At 47.1% G+C, this 25,481-nt stretch overlaps 1 protein-coding gene across 1 annotated transcript in view; it reads left to right on the forward strand.

The window, feature by feature from the left end:
* Window positions 1-25,481, forward strand: part of CUNH1orf21 (chromosome unknown C1orf21 homolog) — a 190,703-nt gene that overhangs the window by 52,420 nt on the left and 112,802 nt on the right. Inside the window, exon 2 of the mRNA XM_045838484.1 lies at window positions 20,359-20,578. Within this exon, the coding sequence (XP_045694440.1) occupies window positions 20,485-20,578 (94 nt within the window). The 5' untranslated portion in view covers window positions 20,359-20,484. The remainder of the gene's footprint in view (window positions 1-20,358; window positions 20,579-25,481) is intronic.

Consider the following 25,481-nt stretch of genomic DNA (forward strand, 5'->3'; position numbering starts at 1 on the left):
GTCTCATCTCCCTGGCGGGGTCGCCATTGGGTACATGTCATTGGATGACGTTGTGTTTGTCGGGAACCGCAGAAGGAAGGGTTGCCCCCACAGTGAGCTCTGTGTTTTTCTGCTTGTGAAGTAAAGTCCTATTTGCCTCATGTAATATCAGTCTGACCTCAGCTTGGCCCGGTGGCAAGACAAGGGCGTGACCACCGTGTGCTCCTGGGAAGGCCCTGATTTGTTCACCTTTCCACCATGCGTCTGTGTGGCTGATGGCTCAGAGCGAACTTTGGCTGGCCTTTCTGAAGTTAAAGAACACAAACTCGACAAACCCTTTTATCTGTGGTGTCGCAGCAAGCCGGCGCGATTGTTCAGGCTATGTGGGGCGGGAGCGTCAACTGCATCTTGCATTTTTCCTCTCTCTGGTGACCCAGCAGTTGCTATTACAAACCTCTCTACTGACGTGCAATTTTTAAGGCCTTTAAACAATCTGGTCGCCTTGCCTCACGGCCGTTGTTTGTGCCTTAAAAGCTTTCCCCGGCCTCGTGAGTGGAAAGCTTGCCGTCAGAAAAAAGCGTAAGTGGCCTTTTATTGGGAGAATGGCTGTGTTCTAGAGGCCAGTGGTCTCTAGTCCGCCAGGGTTATTTCCCTCCTAAATGGTAAACAAGCTGGCTGACGAGGAGGCACAACCTGTTTCTAGAAGAAATCGTAGGGCTGGGCAGCACACTGTGAAATGTCGTTAGGTGCGGGGAACCACAGCCCACATCACTTTGCGGGGAGGAAGCCAGAGTCGTGTTGCGGCCAAGCTTATACTGAAGACCTAACCGAGCCCCATTCCCTTCCCCAGAGACGCTCGCAACAGAGGGGACTGCTCTGTGCTCCCTGTTCACGACGACGTGGACATCCCTGAAGCCCCAGGTGAATGCAGCGTTGCCTGGGTGCGGGTGCAGCAGAAAGCAGTGCTTCTGACGTCCTTTTGCTTCAGTTTGGCAATTCCTTCTTTGCTTTCCATGAAATCTGAATGTATTGACTCATGTATGGTTTCGTGTCACATTTTTACTGGACGTGCCTTTCTCAGGAAACTGGTGTTCCATTTTCCTAGAGGAAATCATCCAGGGTAAACACAGGCCGGCGGGTCAGCATTTTGTCTTTTTACTGGTTTGCTGAACGTACTGATGTGAAAATCCTCTCTTGTTCCAGAGCCCTGACTTGGCTTGACTCTGCCACCTGTGTTGATTTTCAATTCCTGAAGAAAGCTTGACCCAGACTGGTTTTTCATCATGGGGTTGTTTGTTTGTAACTGCTGTGTTTGACTTGTTCTTCAAGAAATAGCTGTTAGTTTGCACATGTGAAGCTTCAGGGATTAAGGGACAGCAAGAGTCAGCTACTTTCCAGCATTTTCATAGTCCCTGAAAACACTCCAGGAAACGACATAATTCTCTGGGTGGAATATATTCTTGAGCCTGGTTCTTCCTCGCCGTGAGCTGTCAGGCTGCCGCCTGATCTCCGTTCATTGCTTCCTGCTTACATGTGACTTCCTCTTTAATGAATCAAATGAAAGGCAATGCGAAGCGTTGACTTCTGAGATAGAAACTTGATCTTCAATGATATGTTTCTATTCTCTTGCACTAGAGATATTGCCCTTCTTCCTCTTTAGAAACAATCATGACAGCACGAGTCCCAGATTGGATGGTTTTTCATGTTAAAATTCTCCAAGGGTCAACTCAGACTCTGCTCTGCACACTGTCCCTTGAATCCATGCCGGCATGCCTTGTGACGTCATCTCCCTCACTTGGTTTTGTGCTCGCTCTGCGTAGTTTCTTAATTGCTCATCTTTTACCCACTACCCATCACTCCACTAGAGACGAACACTTTCAGCTATACATTTCTATATGTCCAGGTGTGCCTAGTCTAGCGCCGGCCCACAGCAGGGTAATTATTGACCGAACAAAATGAATGAATGGTCTGTGTGTGTGGGGAGAGCGAGAAGACCCATCCAGGCAGAGGTCCTCTGGGGAAGCTTCCTGGAGAAGGCGGTGGTGATCTTTTGGTTTGACGTCATCTCTTGCCTCATCGTGATGATAACACTGCCGCCAGGATTTTAGAGTTGTAAAGAAACGCTCCATGATAGGGTGTTACTGCGGAAGTAGTCACCTGTGAAGACATGTGAAGAGTGTTCTGAACATCACGTTCCTCATAGGAAGGAACTTGTTGGAACATAGAAGTGACTAGAAGTGCATCTGCCATCTTGAAAGGAAAATTGGTACAGTCGACAGGCACTTACTGAGCGAAGATCAGTAAAACTGCTTACCTTCTGTCGAGGTACGTGGGCTCTGCCGGTGCACAGGCTGGACTGTGCACAGCTGTGCACCGGAGGAGCAAGCCAGGTGCTGTGAGAACCCAGGGCACAGACGTGGACTCCGGCCGGAGGGAGTAGAGGCTAGTGAGTGGGATGTAAATATTTTTTACAGAGGTTTGTATCAGCCTCGTCTTCGGAAGTGGAATCAATCTGCCTCGGGCAATCTGACCTCTTGTGATCTTTTGTGTGCACGTTGGTTTGGGGCCTCACTCAGCAAAAGGTGTCGTCACTGCAGTGCGCGGCGGACTCTTCTGGACTCTGGCATCTCTGCCCACGGTTCTTCTGTGCCTCTGTGAATGGCATTGTGCCGGCCGTCAGGGTAATAGCTTCCCAGGTTCTCGATCCAGTTTATTACGGGATATAACATAGATACGGGGAAATGGGGGTCGCACCAGCTTTGAGAGTCCCAAGGCTTTCGTATGGGAGTGAAGCTTAGTATAAAGTTCATATAGTCAATAATAGCCATTTTTATCATTCAAAAGCATATGTACTTCCCAATGTATATTCACGTATTTATAAGCTATAGCTAGCTTCTGCTAAGTGTCTACTCAGTGCTTGGATCCTGGCAGTTGCTTTGTAGACTCGGCTTCCAACGCTCAGAACTTTCCTACCATGTAGATGGTATTATGCCCATTTTATAGAAGGGGAAACTGAGGTTAAAGAGATTAATTAACTCTCCAGACCTTACAGCTGATAAATAGCAGAGCCTGAGTCTTTCCCAATCTGTTTGACTGCCCTACGCTGCCTCTGGGTGGAGGAGGTGTTGAGTGTCCTGTGCCTGGTGTGGGGGCCTGGTGTGCATGGCCGAGGGGACCCTGGGTCCTGCCCTCATGGAGCTTTGCCTGGGGGCTAGGTATCTGAGGGCTGGGCGAGTGATCACAGTAGAGGAAGTACTACTGTTTTGTGGTGTAGGGTACAGGTTGTTCTAATGGTGTTTGCCCTTTTGTCCATCTTCTGCTAATATTTGCTTCTCTTGGGGAGTTTAACCAAAGATTGATAGGGGGAAAAGGTTTGTCATAATCTCCTAGGCATTCGTTCATCTGTGTTGGGTCCCAATTGGGGAAACAAGTAAAAGAAATCTTCTCTAAAGGGGTTAACATATATACTGCTAGATCTAGACTATTTGAAGCAAAAAGAAAACAAAACCCACAACACCCCCCCAAAAAACTATATATTATGCTTGGCAGTCTTGTACTGAATAGTAAATGGGAATGGTTTTGACTTTGCTGTAATTTGAAGCAATGCTCCAGAAGTATGTCATTTTAACATCTTCATTTATTTGTACCAGCTCTGGCTTTTACAGCAGTCTGGCTTGTTACAAGTTATCACAAGAGACTGGAAATTTTCTCATAACAAAGTTAATTTTCATTCATTTCGAAATATATGCCTTGAAAAGAATCAAACCTAGGCTCCCTTGGGGCTTAAGGGGAATTAAAAGTTGCTTCAGTAAACAAAAATGATGATAGAATGCTGGGACTTCAACAAGAGTGAGAAATTAACTCTTGCATAAATGAGTTTGTGGCAAATTTAAATAAATAGGGATTGGAGTAGCATTTGTACTTTTATCAGGTTTCTCTGTTTTAGAGGTGATTCTATTAAAGGTTTTCCCATTCCTTGAATAAAGCCAAGTGGGTGGTTTAAAAACAAACCCAGAATATCTTAGTGGTAATTGTATTTGCATAAAGATTATCTTGCTGATTTCTATGGATATCGCCTTGTGCTGATTGTTATGAGGCACTTTGGTTTCTTTTTTTTAAACTACTATTTTTTTAATTTAATTTTATTTTAATTGCTGTTCAAGTACAGTTTTCTGCCTTTTACCCCCATCCCAGCCCACCCCTCCAGGCCTCCCCACCTCCCTCCAGTTTCCAACCCCCCCTTGTTTTTGTCCCCATGTCCTTTATACTTGTTCCTGCAAACCCTTCCCCCCTTCCCCTGAAACTCCCTCCCCTCTCCCCTCTGGCCGGAGGCACTTTTGTTTCCAAATCTTGATTCCTTTCTTGGAGATGTTAATATTATAGACATCTCCAGGGCCCTGAATGTTCATGTCCATTTCTCCCATCTTCACTAGAAAAGAAAATTAGCAAGTGGTCTGGGAAGGAATGTATTTAATAAAGTCTGATATCGAAGCAGTTCATCAGTCAAACAGACTGGGCTGTATTTTCCCAACATACAAGTTGTTCTTGGACAAGGTGAAGGGTGAATCAGACTCTTCTAAGGTTTGCCTTAATGCTTGTAGGTCAGAGAGTACAAACCACTAAGTCTGCACCCATAGGGACTGAGGCCAGGCGCAGAAGTGTGTGATTTGGCCTCATGGAGTATTGAGAGAACCTGCACACAGCTTTCCTCATTTATTTCCCAGGGACTGACGGATTGTCCTTTCTTACTGAAGAATTCATTACTGTTTGTTGTGCTGTCCATTTAAGGTCCCAGAGCTGCCCCTGGATTGTTATGGCTGGTGTCCGTTGAGTAGCACCTTCATTTTCAGGATTCATGAGGTTTGCCAAACATATTGAGCATCTTCTATGCATCAGTCGCTTTGCTAGGAGTTGGGGATAGATTGTTTTTTTTTTTAAGTGAGTAAGAGAGCTCCTGTGTTTGTCACTCAGGGTGTGTCCTGGAGACGGACACTGAAGCAGGTGGGGGGAGGGTGGGGGTGGCCACGGGATGGCAGAAGGCTTCCTGAAACTCTACACGCGCAGGAGTGCAGAGGTTGCATTGACCTGCCCAAGAAAGCATTCGAAACGCTTGTGCACTTGTTCCCTTCTCTTTGATTTTTATGCCTTTGACTTTGGCTGTTTCCAGGTTTCTCCCTCCGCCCCCAGCTGCTTAGCGTGTCTTTCCCTTCCACCCCATTTCTCTCCTGTTCTTTTGTTGTTTTCCACCCTGCGACTCCCCATGCAGCCCCTCCCACAACAAAGAAAGCCCAGAGAGCCCGAGCCGGAGACAAAATCACAGCATTTCCATCGGAAACTGTCACTGCTTTTCTCTAGACATCTTCACCGCAGACTTAATTCAAAACCGTGTTGGGAAGCAGTGCTGGAAATAGACCAGGGGTGGCGGAACCTGCAAGAGGCAGGAGGAAGTCACTGAGTGCGTCCCCAGGCCCCGGCGTTCACCGCCCATTCTAGCAGCCACACCACTGCCAGGAGAAATGGGACCCCCTTAAAAATGTCCACACCCCAAACGAAAGGCAGCTTCAGTGGACACTCAACTGCGTTGTGGGTGTGCCAGCCAGAGGTACTGATGTCGACGATGTTATCAACACCATCGAATACACGCTAATAACTCTCATCGATTTTGTGTTTGTTCACCAAACCCCTGTGACTCTCAAGCGAAGGCGATCAAAATGGGGCAAGGCCCTCTGTTTCTGAAGGTGGCACTTGCCCTGTTTTCATCTCTCCAGAGGTGTCCTTGATCTGATGAACTTGACTGGCCTCTAGAACTGTGTTATCCGTGTCGTTGTTGCATCCAGCGTAGACCTTGGCAGATGACAGAGCCCGGGCGGCATGAGTGAAGGGCTCTACAAATGGGGAAGGGGGTGGACAGGAGACCAGTGGGTGCCCTGAGTTCCCCAGCGCTCCATCCCTGTTTGGCATTGAGAGCAGGTGTCCTTCCTTGTCTCCGACTTGTCCCCACTTCCCTTGTCTTCCTCGTGTCCATTTTCTCTACAGAAAATGCAGGTGTTCACGCATCTGCTATCGTCTGAGCATCACTGTAGAGGTGGCATTTTCATTATGAGCCCCTGCCCCACTCCCAGGACCAGAAGCGCCTGTATCATTCCTTGTGTGGCCACACCTCTTGCTTGGACCTCAGAGCGCTCAGCCAACCAGGACTAAACTGACTTGTTTCTTATAAGCAGCACGGTAACCTAATGGCTTATGCTAGAGCCAGACACGCTAGTGCCTGGGCTCCCCAATGCCTTACACACTCCGTCTTTGGGCTTCTTGACAGAGTGTTGTTGGTATCTAGCATCTAATAAATTTGTTGGAGGGGAGAGGAATACCATTGGGTGCTTCTCATTGGATTCAGTGGGTCTACGGTTTTGTTTTGTTTTTTTTGCCTTAAGCCACCAGATCTGGAGAGCTTAGGCAGGTTGGGGTCTTCGTGTGTTAGGGCACTGCTCCCCAGAAAGTCTGCTGATCGTTGCTGCTACCCAAAGGCACATCTTGCTGGGGAGCCCAGCCCCTGCACAGCAAAGCCGGAGCCAGCAGCCGGGAGCCAGCTAATGTTTAAAAACGATGCAAGTCTGGCCGCTGTACTTCCTGTCTTGTAGATTGATGGTCTATGGCTGTTTTGCTGATGTCACTGTACATCTGTTTTTTTGGAGCGTCTAACAAGGAAAGAGACTGGTTAATCTAGCAAGAACCCATTACACCGTGAATGATGAAGGGGAGGCTTCTGTTTTATTCCTATTTGATTTGTTGGCCTCATTGGGGAAAACGAATGGTGGTGTCACCCTATGGAGAGTTTCACTTTCTCCTTGACATACAAATAAACAGCCTCCCACGTTTCATTTATTTTTGCCACTGCTGGAAAGGTTGATTAAGAAAACCCACACCGTTATGCTGTTTTCCTGTATCGTGACCTTCACTATGGTGGAGGGGAGGGAAACCAATAAAAAACATGTATTTTTTTTTTAAGAAATGAAGGACCTTTCACTAAAGTGCCCCCAGAAACACAGGTTCGTTAAAGCGAGGTAGAGAAAATAAGGACAGGCTATGCAGCAGGGAGCCTTATTTTAAAATGAGTCTTTATTTTATTTCGTGGAGTATGTCTCGGGGATGGGAATTCACCTTTCATTAATGCATTCCAGTGAAACACTGAAGTGTCCTTTTCTCCCCGCCCTTGTCGTCTTCATTAGGCAGAATGCTCCCAGTCCTGGTACGTGTGTTGGTTTCTACTAGACCCTGTGGTCGGCTTCTGGCACATGTGAGATGTGGCTCATTGGGATTGTCCCAGTGTTGAATCCTAATTGGCCACTCTGTGGGGCTCTGGTAGCGTGTATGGCATACACTTCCTATTTATAGCCCTTGGCACACGGGCTGCTGGAGCCCGGCAAAAAGCCTCCTGTGTTTTGCGACCTTCCCATAGCTGGCCAGTATTGATTTGGGATCAGCCAAACCTGATCCGAGCAGTGAGTCTGCAGACTTACGTCTTAGGGGTCTGTGGGTACGCGGCAGCGGAGGGTACAGATTCGGAGGTCTTGGCATTTGGTTGCTAGGTTACTGAACCCTGAATTTTTGAATCCTGAGCACGCATTTATGTTCCAAGATTGTATTTATGGTTGAAAGCAGCTGTTGGACATATTTTGGGGAGGAGCATGGTGAGCTATGAAATAAATACATGAAATAGTTAGACACAGTACATCAAAAAATAATTGTAAGGAAATGTTGATGGCAAACCAGGAAAAAGAGATGGATTTCCTCTCCTCCTGCCCTTGTAATACTGGGAGAATTGTTTTGTTCATGGGTAGGCAGTTGCTGGGCAGGCCTTTGTGGAGCCATGATGGTAACTCAGCCATGAACTTGACCTTGTAAGAAAAGTTAACTGATGCAATTGTGGATGCTGCAGCCATGCACACCCCACAACTAGGTATGGGGTGGGGAGTGTCAGTCTTGGGCATGTGTTTTTCTTGCTTGCTCTTTTCATTCGTTTTCTCCTACATTTTCTCTTCTATTCAGAATTTTCTATCGTCTGGACAAAAGTTTCTATTTAAAAATAACCTTTATTCAGAAAGTAATTTTATTAAATTATGGTATAATTATACCATCAACAGATCTTTTAAACAGCCTCTAATAATTCAAAAATTTCAATTGCACTTTTGGAAAAAGTGACTTTTTCATAATTTGCATAATTCTCTCAGCCTGTACACTTTTGCTTTCTAGCCAACACGTCAAGTAAGAAGTATTTATTAACCTCCTACTTTGTGCAGAGAATCAAAGACCTCAGAAGCATGACTTGCCTTGAAAAAGTCATAAATGAATTAGGACACCAAGACAAAAAGCACAGAGGCCAATAATATAAAACAATGGTCCGGGAGATGCCCCAAGACTGTGTATGTAATCATTTTCTCAATGAGGGTAAATGCTGACTGCAGAAAGAGGGGCAGGTCAGACTATAACAGGGGAGATGACTGTGGACACGTAGCAACAAGCATCGGTGATGCATGGCCGTGTGGACACGAGTGGGTGCATTTAGAGAAGGGGAAGATCTGCGTGGTCTGTGGCAAGGTTTCTTAGAGGTGGTAAGACTTGTTCTGAACCTTGGAGAATGGGTACCATTGGAATAACAGGCAGAGACTGATGGAGAGGCCTTCCGGTTTAAGGTGACACTAACCAAAGGCAGTTAAGGTCAGAATATGCACATTGTTCAGTGCCTGGTAGCCGGAGACTGGACTGACACCTGCCAGTAACTGGGTGCGATTGGAGATATGGTTGGAAAGCCTTGATTTCCAACAGGAGAAGTTTAAAGTTTTTTTCAGGAAGCATTCGTTTTTTATGTATTTATCGAGCACATATTTTGAGCTAAGCACCATTAGAAGCTGCGGATACAATAGGGAGCGAGAAACATACAGTCTATGTCTTTCGGGGAGTTTATATTCTAGACTCGTCAAAGCAATAGACAATTAGGAATTAAGAGTCCTGTACTACATGAGGGCTGTGAAGGGGAAGCATCAGGTATACTGGGACCTTTTAGGAAGGACAGCGCACAGGAAGGAGAAGTTAGCCAAGCAAAGGTGAGGAAGGAGAGCCTTCCAGGCGGGGCAGGTAGCAGGTACAGAGGTGGGAAGACCAAGGCAGCCCGCCATTATGAAAAGGGTTATTGAGTTCCCACTGTCTGCCTGGGAGCTCACCCTACACAAGACGACAGATACAAGAGGTGATTTCTTCCCTCGGAGAAACACTAAATAGTTGACTCTCCGAGTAAGAGTCTAGGACGGCGAGAAAAGGAAGGAAGGGACAGAATGGTGTGCAGCCTTCTTTCTGGGAGAGGGAAGGCGTAAGCAATAGAGAGGTGGGTGCAGGAGCAGAGTGTTGAGGGGGAGGGTGGTCTGTGGGACCACCTGATGTGATGGAGGGGATCCTAGTTACCTTGGAGCAGGAGGAAGAGGTGACAGTGGGTCTGGGACCTGGCGGACCCTGAGTGAGTCACCTAAACCCCTTGGCCTTCAGTATTCTCACCTGTGACTTGAAGAACCTTGGCTTCAGTGACCCCTGAGGACAGGTCTAGCTTGAAAGTCCACATACCTTGGACTCTGCCCCGGGGGCATTAGTGAGTCCTGCAGGATTTGGGGCCCCAGAGAGGAGCCAACAGAATCAGCGCACTAAGGATCGTAATTTGTCTTTGTTGTAGAAAATTAATGGGATAATTACTAACTTAGGAGGAGCATAATTTTTTACTAAAATTTTAATTATGTTCTGCTGCTTTTAAAACTGCATCAGACCATCCTGACATCCAGAAAGAAGTAGAGCCTAGAGCCCTGGCTGGTGTGGCTCAGTGGATTGAGTGCCCGCCTGTGAACCAGGGGTCGCTGGTTTGATTCCCTGTCAGGGCGCATGCCCGGGTTGCCGGCCAGGTCCCCAGTGGGGGGTGCATGAGAGGCCACCACACACTGATGTTTCTGTCCCTCTCTCCCTCCCTTCCCCTCTGTCTAAAAATAATTAAAATAAAATCTTTAAAACAACAACAACAATCAAGAGGTAGAGCCTAGCAGAGGCTGAGGAATAAAACGTGTGAGAGGTTTCGAGGCTGGATCCAGAAACGAATCTACAAACACAAATTTGAATTTGGATTCTAGAAATTTGGGGGGAGCTCTTGATATTGGAAAACGTTTGCAGTGCCCTTCCTGGGGTGGTAATGGCAGTGATGTGACAGAGGTGACGGCGGGGTGACACCCTCCCTGAGGCAGGAATACTAAGCAGCTTGCCAGCTGTGCCTTTGTCATCATAGTCAGCACCAGAGTGGCCTCAGCCCGGCCACCCACGGGAGGTCCCCCAGAGCTGACAGCTGGGCGGGAGAGAAGGTGGTCGAATCCTAAACGTGCCATGCCGCCCCTTTCTCCGAGAAAAGGGTTTTTCATGCAGCCGTTCAGATGGAGACTCGCGCCTGCCACGTGTCGGACTGCGACTGGGTGCGGCTGTCTTGGCGCGTTCACACCAGTCTGGATGCTGAGCGGTGCCCCCCCCGTTGGTGGGCCCGGGTCCCGTTGCCCCTGCCCAGGCTGTCCAGGGCCTCCCCCCACGCCCCCGAGCTCGTCCCTCTGGTCTCATTCTCTAAGTACATTTTGCTGGACAAGTTGGAAAGAACACCATGTCCACTAATTATGCTACTTGAATTGGGGAACATTGGGCTGATTGGAAATAATTACTTCAGAGCAGACTGCAGAATTTTGGTAACATTTTTGAGGTCATACTCGTTCATAACCTGGACCTCTGTAATGCGCTTTAATAGCTTTCAGTGGCTGAGGCAGAGCATCAGGGCCACGGAGGAGCGCCTCGTCCTCCCTTTCACGTGGCCGTGATCTCAAACCCCACTGGACCTCCCAGAGGTGAGGATGGGTGCAGAGACGAGGGGCAGAGGCAGAGGAGCGCAGTCGCTGCGGGGCGGGGAGCATTTCCTGCGAGTTAGAAGGGGGAGGCCCTTATCAGCTGCCTTGGCTTTGTCCTCCTCAGCCTCGGCTCCTTCCTTCTGTTTTCTTTAAGTAGCCGGTTGCCCAGCATGCGTTTTTGGCCCGGCTCTACAAAATCTAGGGACGTTCCTAAAGGCTTGTGCACTTCCTGAGGGCAGCGTGAGAACTCAGCAGGCCGGAGGGGTATTGATTTGTGCTCTCTGACAATGATATTTATCATTTCAATTTGGTTGGTCTTCTAAGGACATCATTCTGAAATAGTTCTTTGTCTGGAAGAGCTCATCAAAGATGGACACGTCAGCAATTTAAAAAAAAAAAACAAACGGAACCCAAACCAAAAAACATCTTGATTTTTCAGATGGGTGAGTTTTAGAAGCATCTCTAAACGTCTCTAGATTTTAATTGAAAGTCAGGGCATGCGCATCAAGGTCTGGCTGACTTACCATGTTGCAGTCTCTGATCTGTAGTGGAATGCTGAGAGCTAAATAAGTCCCCCCTCCCCCAAAAATGATTGTTGAAATAAATAATTAGTGTAATTTTCTGGGGCAGCTTAGGACCAACGGTGTGTCAAAAGCTTTCAGAATTGCTTTAGACTAGTATAATATTCCATATCATTCCCTTCCTGGCTTTTCAGAGCGTATATACTGCACGTAATTGCAAATAGTCTGTGACGAACATCTTTAACTGTGGTTACTGGTGAGGTAAAGACGTCACTGTCCCTGCCGGTGACCTAGGACAGGGGCTGAGGAGGGCACTGTTCCTTAAAAGCCCCTGACATTCCCTTGTGAGAAGAGTTATCTAAGAGCATTCACTCACTCAGCATCTACTGTAGGCCTACTGTGTGCCTGCCCTGTGCCGCAGAGAATATGGAGAAGAATGACTAGGGCCTGGTGGTTACCTTGGAACTCTCCCGGGGGGCGAATACAGACCAGCGAGCGCGTAATAGCAGGAAGAAGTGAGACTGCACAAAGCTTGGGAGAGCTCCCTGACCTTCACCTTGTGCTCACACAGCAGCCTTTGCCTTCAGAGCCCGGGGATGTGCGGTGTAGAGGCGGACCTCCCCGCCCCCAGGCACTGCTCTGGGCGCTCTCTGCAGGGGCTGAGCGTGCCCCCTGGGCTTCTCCTGCTACGGAATGTCCGGTCTGCCTGCTTGCTTTGGTGCAATTCCTAAAAACTAATGATGATGATGGTGATGACGATGACAATAACTGTCACGTATCAGTTGTTTACTAATTGCTAGGTACTATCCTAAGCGCCTTACATATAGCATCTCATCTACTCCTCTCAAACTTCATGCGGTCTTATCCCATCATATACATGAGGCCCCAGGGCCCTGTGAACTTCATAACTTGCCCAAAGCCACTCAGCTGCTTCCCTCACAAAGCCACAAAATATTGGGTGTAATCTTTGCAGCTGTAGAACTTTTACAGTGTGTGTGTGTATATGTGTGTGTGTGTGTGTGAGAGAGAGAGAGAGAGAGGAAGAGAGAGACACGCACACACACTAAATCCTTCACCAACACGAAGATTTTACCTGTTTGCTTTCTCTAAGTTCTCGGGGCACTTCCAGATCTGGAGCTGTGTTGGATGGCACTTGAAAGTTCTAGAAGACAGAATTTCAGGTCCCAAGGCTTCCCCTCAGGGATGCTTATTTGAGTCAGCCTCTCCCAGCCCCGCAGGCGCGGTGGGTCCACACAGTCAGTCCCTGGATCACTGCTGACTCCCCCTCAGACCTGGGAGAGTGTGGCCCAAGCCAGAGCACAGGGACTTACACCAGAGTTCGAGCCGGACTCTCATGGGCGATTCCCTTCATTTTAGCAGGGAGGCGGGGAAAGCAGGAAAGGTTATTTTAGGAGGGAGGAGGGATGCACGTTTAGATTTTGAGGGGAAATGCTGTTTTCAGTTTCTAGGATTCAGCTCTTGTCCAAGTGTTACTACATTACTTTGTTAAAAGTATGTAATTCTGAGGCCATGAAATATATTCATACACAAATATTACTATCAAAGTCTGCAAATAAAATAGAAGCAGGCTTTGTTGTTGTTGTTTGGGAATGATTCTCACATTGGCTTCTAACGATTAGTTTAGATAATTCGTTACCTTTTATGTCTGTTGGTTATATTTCTTTTTATCCACCCAGTAACCGGCTTAAGGCTGAGACATGAACCAGGCCAGTATTAAACTTAGAGATGGAACTGAATAAAAAATGTGGAACACAGTAGTTTTTTAAAAAGATTTTATTTATTTATTTTTATAAAGAGGGGAAGGGAGGGGGAAGAGAAGGAGAGAAATATCGTTGGTTCCCTCTCCCATGCCCCCAGCCGGGGACCTGGCCCACAACCCAGGCATGTGCCCAGACTAGGAATCGAACCAGCGACCTTTCATTTTGAGGGGCAACGCCCAACCCACTGAGCCGCACCAATCAGGGCTGAGGTTCTTAGTTGAGTGATGAAAGCACCATACGTGTTTTTCCATTGTGCACATCAGACAAGGTCAATGGCTTTCGACTCGTCCTTGGCACCATGGAAGTGACATTCAGATTTCCGAGGGGTTAATCCAGCTGCCGTTCTGTTGCACTTCATGGTCTTAAAGGGGATCAACAGCTCAAAACTGACATGGCATCTGTTTCACTGTCCGCATCTGTTACCCAGGGTCTCAGAGTAGCACGGTGAGCACACTGGTTGTTCCAGCATCTCTTGTTGCAGAAAATACGCTGATGCAAGCACTGATTCAATTAACTTGAAATAGCCTATGACTTTCAAGAACATCTCCGATCCCTTTCTTTCCCCACAGTGTGCATTAGTCATTGGCCTTTTATTTCATTTCGTTGTTTATGAACTGTTAGCCCTACTGAGTGCTAGCTCTTCGAGGGCAGGAATCGGATCTGTTCTTAACGATATGTTCCAACATGCAGATCCCTCAGGACATTTTCCACTGGCCGTTCAAGGAAGAATCATGACCACTTACTTGTTTAGATTAAAATCAAATTGTGCTTTTATAGTAATTCATACTTCTTCTACTTTCAGTTTCTTGTCATTTCTCTCTCTCTTTTTTTTGAAGATTTTATTTATTTTTAGGGAGGGGGAAGGGAGGGAGAAAGAGAGGGAGGCAATATCAATGTGTGGTGGCCTCTCACACACCCCCAGCGGGGGACCTGGCCCACAACCCAGGCGTGTGCCCTGACTGGGAATCGATCCAGTGACCCTTTGGTTCGCAGGCTGCCACTCAATTCACTGAGCAACACCAGCCAGAACAGTTTCTTATCATTTCTTGATTTTTATTTTTCCCTTTTTCATCTGTTTCACTCATTTTTTCTGGGGGCTGCCTACAGAAGCTTTCTGGCAAATCGATTCCACCTAATGTCCATGGAACACCATGGTTTTGACAGGTAACATCATGCACCCGGCATGGCAAAGCATGCACAAAAGAATGTTACCCTGCATTTACAAGTGCTTTTCAAAACATTTCACCATCTACCTGGATTTTCCAAACAATTCTTTAAAAGAGTGGAAGCTGCCATTGTGATTAGGCTACTGACCAAGAGATCACACGGTTTATCCCAAGTGACGTGGTGAACCAGCACGGTGTCATGAGACAGAAGGTTCCCCACTGACACAGCAGACAGCTTCCCCCCGATGCTCCGGGTATTCTGGTCTTGGAAGTGGAAAGAAGATAGTGGACGTCTGGAGCCCAGGAGTTTCTGCTGTTAGCCTTGATCACTGAGGACCAAATGTAGAAACAGCATAATTCCGCATAGGTTCACCCTAGCGTGGGCGGGTGGCTTTAATCAGGGCCCCGGTGTTTTCTTGTCCTGCCATCCCAGAAAGAGTGTCAGCCGTGCACGAACCTGTGAGTATTCAGGTGCAGGATAAGACACTAAACTCTTAAATCCTTAGCTGAGAACAGTTACTTCAAGAGCTTCTTCTAACCAGCTTCCTACAAGAAATAGATTTAAAATTCATTTCATTTTTATTCATTAAAAGCTGGACAGACAAAGTGTCACAGGTTCGATTCCCAGTCAGGCCACATACCTGGGTTGCAGGCCACAGCCCCCAGCAACTGCACATTGATGTTTCTCTCTCTCTCTTTCTCCCTCTCTAAAATTAAACAAATAAAAAATCTTAAAAAAAAAAAAAGCTGGATAGAAAAGAAGAAAGGGGAAGCTAAGCTTTGCTCATCTTTAAACTTTGTACACCATTAAAATCAACACCCTTGGGCCAAAACATCATTGATGATAATCTTTAGATTTCATGGGATTTCTGGAAATTTGGGGGGAAAAAAGAAGTTTGCAAGAATGTCCTAACTGGGTAAAGGTTGAAACAAAGTTTCAAAATAAATCGAGCCCAGGTAAAAAAAGGGCCTCTTTTGTGAGTCGTAATCTCATCTGTAGCATCGCCTGGGCACGTGTTTAGGTTGATCGTACAATTAATTAAAGAGACGGGGTCCGAGAGAGGAAGTCCAGCCGTGGCACTGACGCGGGCATGCGACCCACGACCACTCCCACGCCAGCACTCTTCCCCCTTGTCCCCTTGCCCACACCTCCTCTCCCCCACACCTCCCTGCAGGAAATCCAGCAGAAATGTATCATCTTGACAGGGCGTCTTCTTGTTGTTCCTGAGACACACGTCTAGACGTTATTATTTGTGGAAGTGAGAGTTTTCCCATAATGAAAGCAGAAGCCACACTTCCTGTTTCTTTGGAGACAATAGCCTATTGTCAACTGACTGCCTTGCCACCGGATGAGTGTGAGGTGGGGAATGAGCATCCTCTCAGATGCCAGCGATTGCTTGTAACAGGAAGATTTGACTTTCTCAGGTTATCCTCACGTCACATGCAACATCTCTTTATGCATTATTTTTAACATGCACAATGAAATGTGAAAGGGTGTTAACAATGGCCCAAGGACACCAAAGCTTCATGGCTAGACATCCCTTTTAAACTACCTTTCTTCCCCCACCCACAGTGGGCTGCTGTGTGAACACTCATTGTAGTGAAGCAGCCCAGATGGGAAAACAGACTGATCAGTTATTTGTGCATGCATCCTTTCTATATGGAGCTTAGATGTTGGCTCTTTCTTCCATAAAAGAAAGGAGTTTTTTAGATTAGATATCGCCTTATCTTGGCTTCCCTTTTTAATGAGAGGAAGAAAGGGGGGACTTTGCTCCTGATCTGCTGGTAATGTGGCTGTATCTTGTTCTTAGCTGCTGACTTCACAGCTCCCAGCGTGCCCGTCGCAGTCAGCGTTTGATGCCTGTCCGGTCCTCCACGTTGCCTGGGATATATTCACGTCCTTTTTTGGCCCAGGATTTCTTTACGGGGGTTGCCACTTTTAATTCATTTCTAGAAGTATCTTTCTTGACAACGAAACTATCTACAGTCGTTTTGGCTTTTCTATCTAAAATGAAAAAGTCCATGAGTAATTTGAGGAAAGTGAATTATCCATCATATCACATAAATACAAATATTTTCCCACAGACTTTTTTTAAAGTCAGTTATCTCTTTGATTTTTCTGAAAATAGATTCTGCTTATTTTTTTTTCTTCCCAATTTTAGAAGAGTAGGTTTTTTTTTATGAAACTGTGCTCCTAGTTCAAAACATGAAGGTAAAGAAAAAAAGCCACGAGCAGTGCCCCCCCCCCGCCCCCGCCGGGGATACATCCAGAGGTGAGGGGAGCACTGCCCGGCAGAGACCAAGATGCGAGCGCGGGAAGAGACTCCTGTGCTTCTGTGGTGAGATTCCCAGTCACCGAGGTGTGGAAGCAACCTAAGTGTCCGTCAATAGATGAATGGATCAAGACAATGTGAGGTTATTTTATATATATCCTTAAAAAAGAAGGAAATACTACCATTTACAGGAATACAGATAAACCTTGAGGACATAATGCTAATACGTAAAATAAGCTCAACGAAGACAGACAAATACCGTGTGGTTGTCTGGTGTCACCTAAGTCAAACTCATGGGAACAGAGAACAGAACGGGGGTTGCCAGAGGCTGGGAGGTGGGGGAGACAGGGAGAGGCTGGTGAAAGGCCACCAACTTTGAGTTACAAGATGAATTAAGGTCTGAAGATCTAATGTATAGAAAAATAATATGCTGGCTATATGATAACACTGTATTGTGTAATTGAGATTTGCCAAGAGAGTAGAACTTGTGTTCTCTCGAAAAAAAGAAAGAAAGAGAGAGGGAGGGAGGGAGGGAAGGAGGTAAAAAGGAAGAAAGAAAAGAAGGAAAGGTGTGAGGTGATGGATGTGTTAACACTTAAAACTCCATGGTAGGAATGTTTTCACGATGCATATGTATCAGTCACCACATTGACTATATTGCAGTTTTATCAATTATACCTCAATGAAGCTTTAAAAAAGATCAGCATTAAAAAAGCTATCATAATCTTTCCTTGTAAAAGGTTAGATGTGTCTTGTGTATATAATATGTATTCATAGAAAAGTAACAGACTTATCCGTGCAAAGAAAAGAACTCTCTCCTGTTACAGTGATACCTGAAGTATTAGCTAAAGAGGTATAAGGACAGGAAAGATAAACTGCCTGGTGACACAGTTCTTAGTCCTTTTTAAAATTTTTGAATTGGATTTATAAATCTGCTAATGCATTTTAGCAAAAGTAGGAAAAATGTCCTGTAAAGATGGCGCTAAGTTAAATCAGCTTATAGCATGTGGCTAGGGATTACAGCTTATTCTGTGGAACAGGTATGTAGCCATACAACCTTTTGGGGAGATTTTCATACAAAGTCATGGGCAATTACTTATTTTTATTATTTTCTCATAGTTTATTTTTATCGTATTTTTCCATGACCATTTATCCCCTTTATCCCCTTTTCCAGTTCCACCCACCCCCACCCCCTCGCAATCACCACACTGTTGTCTGTGGGCAATTACTGAGACCCCGTGGATTTAGAGGGGCTGATGATCCTATCATATAGATCATTTAGCTTAAAAAAATCATCCTCAGTGGGGCTTGGTATTAGTTAGAAGTTTCCATTAAACATCAAAGGGATGTTTCTGTCTAATTCTCGCGCTGTGATCTGTGGCTTCAGAAATAGCGTATTGTTAACAACAATATGTGAAAATGAGACTCTCAGATCTGCTCGGTGTTGTGGTCTCTGCATGCTTGTTTGCACACTCAGATTTACCTCCCTGAGGGGTGTGGCTTCAGGGAGGTGAAGGAATGGAACGTGTGGGGGTTGGGAGAGAAAGGTGAGCAAAGCTAATGGGAAAATGGAAGCTAAAAACCCTGCCAGGGTTTATGGGAAGGCTAGTACAAGCCAAAAGGGAATGTGTTTGTGTCGATTGCTGTAGCAGTCATTAGGGGTACATTCCTGAAGATCTGCCCAACTTGAGGTCTCGGTTAGTTGGAGGTCAAGTAAGAGGATTTTCTGTAGAATTGAAACCTTGATGTACATCAGGCATGAAAGATGCAGCTCAGGGCTGTTTTAGTGACTTGCTTCGCTGTGGGCAGGCCTTGAACCTGACCTCCTTTACAAGCTTTCTCACCAGGCTGAACCAGGGGCTGTGGGGTGACCTCCCGTCATCCTGCGTGTAGCCTGCAGTGGAGGGACCGCGTCGCTGTGGAACTGGTCTTTCTAGTGATCTCCCTTTTCTGAGTGTCCATGGTCCGTGTGGGTGGGGAGGCAGACCCTGTCTTGTCTTGTTTGCTGCTGTGTACCCAATACCTACCCCACATGTGTCTGCCACTTAGTAGTTTTCAGTAAGTACCTGCTGATTAAATGAATGAATAGCCAGACAATTGTGTATGTGCAGAATGAAGATGACACAGTAAAAAACTTTCCCCAGTGATCCACAGTCAGCTTGATGAATTGGAGATCTCATGTCTCTCAAATGGGTTCCTATCATTTTCAAAACGGGCGAAGTATTAACATGTCATTTTGATGAAGTTGTAAAATTTAAAAACATCACTCTTGAAATTACTGCAGTAAAATATATAGTGTATATGTTTCAAAAACAAAATCTCTGCCTACTTACGATTTGGAGCGTGCTCACATTAAGCTATAGTGGTTTTTTAAAAAAAAATAATGGAATGGAAACTTCCTGAGTCATCATCACTTGAATTGAATGTAAATCACGTCTGATCTGCTTGTTAACATGCCCCTCACTTCCAGCCTGGTTAACGGAGAAGTCCCTTAAAAATTCTTACATGTTTTGTGTTTGTTAGCCTGCTGCAATGTATTTGACTTTCATGTGATTTCAAATTTTTAAATTCAGGTAAGGTTTTTTGATACCAGCACAACTTGCACACACCACCCATGCTTTTCAAGGGTGGGCAGCCAAGGATCATTCACGTCCTAGATTCTTACAAGTGCTTCTCGGATAGCATAGGAGGCTGGAACACGAAACCTGAGGGAGAGGAAAGAGAGTTCCAGAGAGGACCACGGTACATTGTCACTGGATTGCCCCGTCCTTTGGGAATTTGTTAGGGTTCCCCCTCTCTTTTCTATTTTCATTTTCTTTATTCTGAAGAATTGGCAACAGACGGGCAAGGCAGGTCTCCACTCTCTCTTGTGGTTGCTCACCTTTGTACCGTGAGGTGGTTTTCCCACATTCCTTTTTAAAAAGGAAGGAATTCATTCTGGGAGCCCACACCTGTGATCTTGCCAGGTGGAGCTGGAGACGTGGAGGAAGGGGATGCTGCTCTGAAAAGTGCTGGCTGGGAATGCAGCAGCAGCCGCGACAATCACAATGACCCTTAGCAGCCACCTGGGGAGAGGAGTGTCCCCTCCTGGCAAAGTGAGAGGAACTGGGATCAGGCCTGCAGAACAGGATGGGGAATGTGGACAACTTTCCGCAGCTGCCTGAGCGATGTGCATCTCATAAGCATGCTTTCCTTCCTCTGATGGTTTTTTTGGAAAGTATTTTTTATTGATTGATTTGAGAGAGAATCAGTTTATTGTTCCTCTTATTTATGCATTTATTGGTTGATTCTTGTATGTGCCTTGACCTGGGATCAAACCCACAATCTTAGTGTTATCAGGACCATACTCTAACCAACTGAGCTACCTGGCCAGGGCTGAAGGTTTTCATATTCCAGAACATAATTAGCAAACATGCATGCGCTTTACATGTGTGGTAGCAAGCAGTAGTGCTCTGGAATTTATTGGAATAACTATATGTATGTATTTGTACCTCCTCAAAGAGTTCAGCCACGCGTGGTGCAGGGGCCATGCCTCCTGCTCCTGCTTGCTGTACGGGGATGAGGTAGGGTGGCCCATGGGGCATCGCGTTCGGCGGGGCGCCGTCACATCCCCAGCGCGATGGGGCCGTGCAGGAATCCCAGTGCCTGGTGGTCACGCCGCACAGCAAGACACCCAGACGTGGGTTTTGTCTCACGCATTCTGATCTGGCTTTCACTTCTTGCAGGTGCGCACATCTTGACCGACTCAGCAGGAAGGCTGGTTTTCTTCGTGTTTAAAGAAAAGAAAGATGTCCCCGTGTCTGTAGAGATGATTTGCAGTTCAGCCCGGCTGAAGCTGAGCGAATGAGACTATGGGCTGTGCCTCCGCCAAGCATGTTGCCACTGTTCAAAATGAAGAGGAAGCCCAGAAAGGGAAGAACTACCAGAACGGAGATGTGTTTGGCGGTGAGTGCCCTTGAACTTGATCTTGGCCTATTGATCCCGGCCTTTGACTTCCATCGGGCGAATCTTGTGGTGTTGTTATTTGGTTGCAGCATTTGCGGGGGTGGGGAAAGGAGCTGATGAGATGGGATTAGAAATCAATGCAGATCTGACCCACTGGACAATGTTGTTATAGTTTATATGTAGGGGACTTCGAGGAGGATCATGGGGGTTTTATGCAGAAGCCAGCATTTGCATCAAGTTTTCAGTAACTAGAAGGACTTACACAGGTGTGTGGGACACCTGTCATAAGGGTGTCCTGGTAGAGAATTACAGACTGAAAGCGGCGAGGTCCGAAAGTAGAGGGAGTGAGGATTTATAAATGAGAGAATGAAGTGTTTGTCGGGGGGTGGGGAGGTTCTGTGACAATAAAATTTCAGATCCAAAACTACAAATACAAGGAATTTAAGAATCATCTTTTAGCCTCTCTGTGACGTTTCAAGCTGACTTTAGAATACCAAGTGCGGAGGTCGCGAACTGCCAGCCTGTGGCCGCATGTGGCCTGCTGATACATTTTCTTCGACTCCCAGCGAGTCTTACAATGTAAAGTAAGATGGCCTTTAAGAATGAGGACGTTTCGCATGAAACCCCAGATTTCTTTCGAAGCTCTAATGTGACTGGACCTTCATTCCTGGAGGCAGCAGTCCAAGGGGCGCGTAGCGGTTTTCCCTTCAGTATGACCGTGGCCTCCAGGCAGCCACTGAGCTCCCCACCGATCGCACAGCAAGCCCAGTGCCCTCGCTGGCCACGGCCAGCCCTTGCCCGGCCACTTCTGGGCTTTGGGGTTCATCTCATCTTAAGTGTGTTCCTTGACAGATGAGTTCTTGCCCCAATGAATCGTTTCTGTGTGTCAGTACAAAAATCCAGTTGGTACAAGGCAGTTGAAGCAGTGTCTGTTGAGTTGCTTTAACAATAATACCCACTACTTGACATTGACATGGCCCTTGTATTCCTGAAAGCACCTCTTCATCTCTTGTTCGATGAGGAACTTTGCTGAAATAAAGGTTACGTGTAAATAGCTACAGTTGCACTATTTAGTCACTTCAAATAATTCTACTGCATTTAGAGTCTCTAGTTTTTGATCCATTGTAATGGTTGCCTCCATCCCCCAGTGAGGACTGGGGAATGCTGCAGAAGGGCTAACAGTAAAGTGGACTAGTGTATGTGCGGAAGAGGGTTTTGCTTTTGCTTTAAGAAGTACTTGTAAGTAAGAAGTAAGAAGCCTGGAATAAATTTGCTCCTAGTGGTGACTCTATAGGCTCTAGAGCTCAGGAGAAGAGGAACCTCGCATCTTAATAAAGCTAGCGTCTAGAATCTCACAGGTGGCAAACACAAGGCCTGTAGGCCGAATCCGGCCCTCCACCTTGTTTCTACCCAGTGGCAGCGCCGTGCTCCTTGACCCTAGTTAAGGGGTAGTTACATTTATACAGTCCTAAAGTTACATTCGGCCCTTTGAAGGCAACCGCAAGACTGATGCGGCCCCTGGTGAAAATGAGTTTGACATCCCTGATAGAGCATGGAAGCCACAGTTTCTGGAAAAACAACTCATTGGAAGGAACTTAAACATCCGTTTGCTAATTTAGTTACAACTCTTATAGCCGAGAAGCCTTTCCGTTGTCCTCAAGTACCATTTGTGGTTTTCAGATGTTACGTTTAATAAGGGAGCCTTGTGTCGGGCAGCTATTGGCCCAGGTCCCAGTGGCGTGCAGCAATGAGCACGTGTCCCTCGGTCACGGACTGGTGGGGCAGCCCGAGTGGCTCTGCCCTAATGTCTCTCATCTTCCTCCTGGGACCGTGAGCCAAGGGGGCATGCCCTCCTTGTGCAAAGGGTAAAAAGTGCGAGCAAGGTACAAGATGCCGCTTAAGCTTGGGCTTTGAGCTGACACGCTGGCACTGGTACCAGCCATCAAGTCAAGTCAAGTCGCATGAACAGGTTCAAAGACAAGAGGCAGGGAAGTGCATCTGACCGCAGTGCATTCACGGCCAGGGTGTGTAGGGAAGGGTCAAGAACAGGGGCTGACAATCCAGTCCACTCCGGGATGGCCCAGTCTGTGGGGCCGTACGGCGTCCAGGCAGGAGAGTGCAGCTGAGGCCTCTGCCAACTTCTCTTCATCCTCCCAAAACTTGTATGGAAGCCTTATTCACACCTGCATTCGTCATCTTGTTATTCTCTCTAACAGACATGGGCAGGCACACAAGGAGGGAGAAAGCTTCGTAAACCAGACAAGGGGGATGGTTTTTCTAGCTCGACAAGGGCCGGTGGGGAGGATCGTCACGGCACCATGTGCCTGTCGGCGCCTGTACCCTGGCCGTTGCCGAGTGCTAGTGTCTGAACAGGGCAAGAGCGGGTCCCATCTGTGTCTCTCCACTGAAACTGGTTTTCACACACAAGTGCAGTCCCCAGAATGGTTGCAGATGGTCACTGATCATTTGGCCATCTCTGAATGGGCCACTTCTAACCATTTGGTATCTTTTGTTTCCCATTGTTTCAGTGATCTATTACCACGTAATACAAAGGACCCCCCATCAGTGGCTTGAAACAGCACCTGTTTATTACTTCCCATAATTCTGTGGGTGGCTGGGGTTCATCTGCTCTGTTTGCCTGGGCTCCAGGCAGCCGCATTCAGCTTGGAGTTCAGCCGGGCTCAACTGACCAAGAGGACTCAGGCCTCCCTGTCCTCTAGGCCTCTCTGTCCTCTAGGCCTCTGTTTCCAGCTGGGCAGTCTCAGCTTTTCGTGTGAGTGCAGCTTCTGAGAGATAAAGTGGAAGCTGCCAGAGCTCTTAAGACCTGGGCTTCAAAGTCCAAGAAAGCCACAAGTCACAAGACCCTCCCAGGGGCAAGGGGACACAAAGGCTCTCCATCTCCCCAGTCTGCCCCCTAGTGGGGTGGGCGCATCTTTGGAGACTGGCCATCGCACCCATTGAGATGGGCAGCGAGAACCCCATGTCTGGATTGTATTCCAACCTGCACAGTCATACCCTGCTTTCTAAATCACTCGTCTCTTTTTAACTGAATAAAGGGCCTCACTCATTTTTAAAAGCTCAAAAGTTTTTAAATGTTTGAAGACGTTATCACCACATGTTGCAGCATTGACAAAGCCTATGAAGCGTGGCACTTGGGGGTCAGCTCTGAAGTATGTGTCTCTCAGCGTGCATGCACGCACGTAGCATCTTTTTCTGAGGGCGTGAATCTCATTCCGCAGCGTCCGAGGCCCTGCCGGGGAGCACTGATTAGCTCCGTGTTCTTACAGTTGGGAATTTCTGTTCTTATGAAGCAGCTTGGTCTCTGTGATGTTTCGGTTTACGTAGGAGCCTGACCGCTCCCAATGCGTGTGACGGAATTTGTGTAGATTATGCCACCATCAAGGATGAAGCGACACATGAGCATCTTGACATCTAGATTTCATCAGTCAGGAGGTCAGCAATGAGGAAATGGATCACTGACATTTACCTATGGACTTTCACTTTAAATATCGAAGCGTAAAAAGTTGCAGATCTAGAGTTGTGCCTTACATACTGTGGCCCTTTCTGAAGCAAAATCCAGGCCAGAAAGCTCATCTCCAGATCGGAACCTCCTTCCCTTATTGGTCCGAGCAGATGTGAGGAGCGGCCAGCAGATCTGCTGAGGTCAGTCTGAGGACAGCTGAGCAGATTGCCAAGCCAGCTTGCATGAAGCAAGTGACCAGCGGGTTCAAGTTATCGTGACCTAGTTAAGCAAGTTCGAAGGGTAGGCAAGTGCTCGGTGGATTTCTTTCAACAGTCCATCACACAGTCTATGGCAGTGGGTGCATACAACAGATTCAGGTCTTATTAGGGAAATGAACGTTTCAAACCCGAGATCATTGTCTCTGCTGCTGCTCCTCCCCAAGAGACGGAAGCTCTTCAGCTCCATTGACTTTCCTGCTTGCATGAAGGCCATGACCATTTTTCCAGGAATGTAGGTTTTCGTCTCGCAAAGTTTTCAAGCCGAGGACTTTGTCTTCCGGTTCCCAGATCCTGTGACTCTGAACTTGCTCCCAGCGTCACTTTTGCTGCTGCCACCAGAGTTTAGGTTGGAGGAGCCCGTTAGCCAGAACAGCGCAGGGTTCTCACTGCGCATCTCCACGAACCCCCTCTCTCTGGTTCGTTTGCTTCTGTGCTTGTACTTGTTTGTTCTTAGATGTTAATTTCTTGTACCATGTCAGATTGTGTTGAATTCTTCTAAAATACTTCTTTGTCTTGTTATTCTCCTGCTCTGGAACATTCTGTTGCATGGAGTTCTTAACCAGTAAAGTCCAAAATCCTTAGTGGACATTCAGAACCTCTGAAAATGGCTCACACCCTCCTTGGCAGCCTTGCTTCACACTCTCTCCATCCTGATCCCTGTTCTCCAGCCAGACCGGACCACTCGCGCTGTGACCTCTCTCCGCACGCTTCCCGCCCTGCAGGCCCTCGGGTACACCAGCCAGCACCTCTTCTTGGCACGGCCCCTCTCTCCTGCCTTCATCTCTTTAAATCCTGCCCTTCTCCCAAAAGTCACCTAAACTTGCACAAAACTTTTCTAACACCTTCAGAAAGTTGTCCATTTCATACCTACTTACATGTTTGGTTTTCTTTGTTCACATGTCTGATCCTGCGTTGTTTGTATGTGAGTCATCCCTGTGATGAGCTGCTCAGTCCCCTGAAGGCAGGGACCGCATCACCCAGAGAGGACAGAGGGTTCCTGGAATGCCGGGAGCTGGAGGCGGAGAGGTCGTCAGGGATCGAGTTGGCCCCTGACCATGCCGGTTCCCTGTCATGACTGGATGGCCTTGATCGATGCTGAGTTTGGCTTATGGACCAAGAGAGTCTAATGGTATGAAGCCTCCCTTCAGTGGAGAGGCTGAGA

Source organism: Phyllostomus hastatus, unplaced genomic scaffold (genome assembly GCF_019186645.2).
Source record: "Phyllostomus hastatus isolate PE091 unplaced genomic scaffold, TTU_PhHast_1.1 phas_contig_283, whole genome shotgun sequence".
Classification (NCBI taxonomy): domain Eukaryota; kingdom Metazoa; phylum Chordata; class Mammalia; order Chiroptera; family Phyllostomidae; genus Phyllostomus; species Phyllostomus hastatus.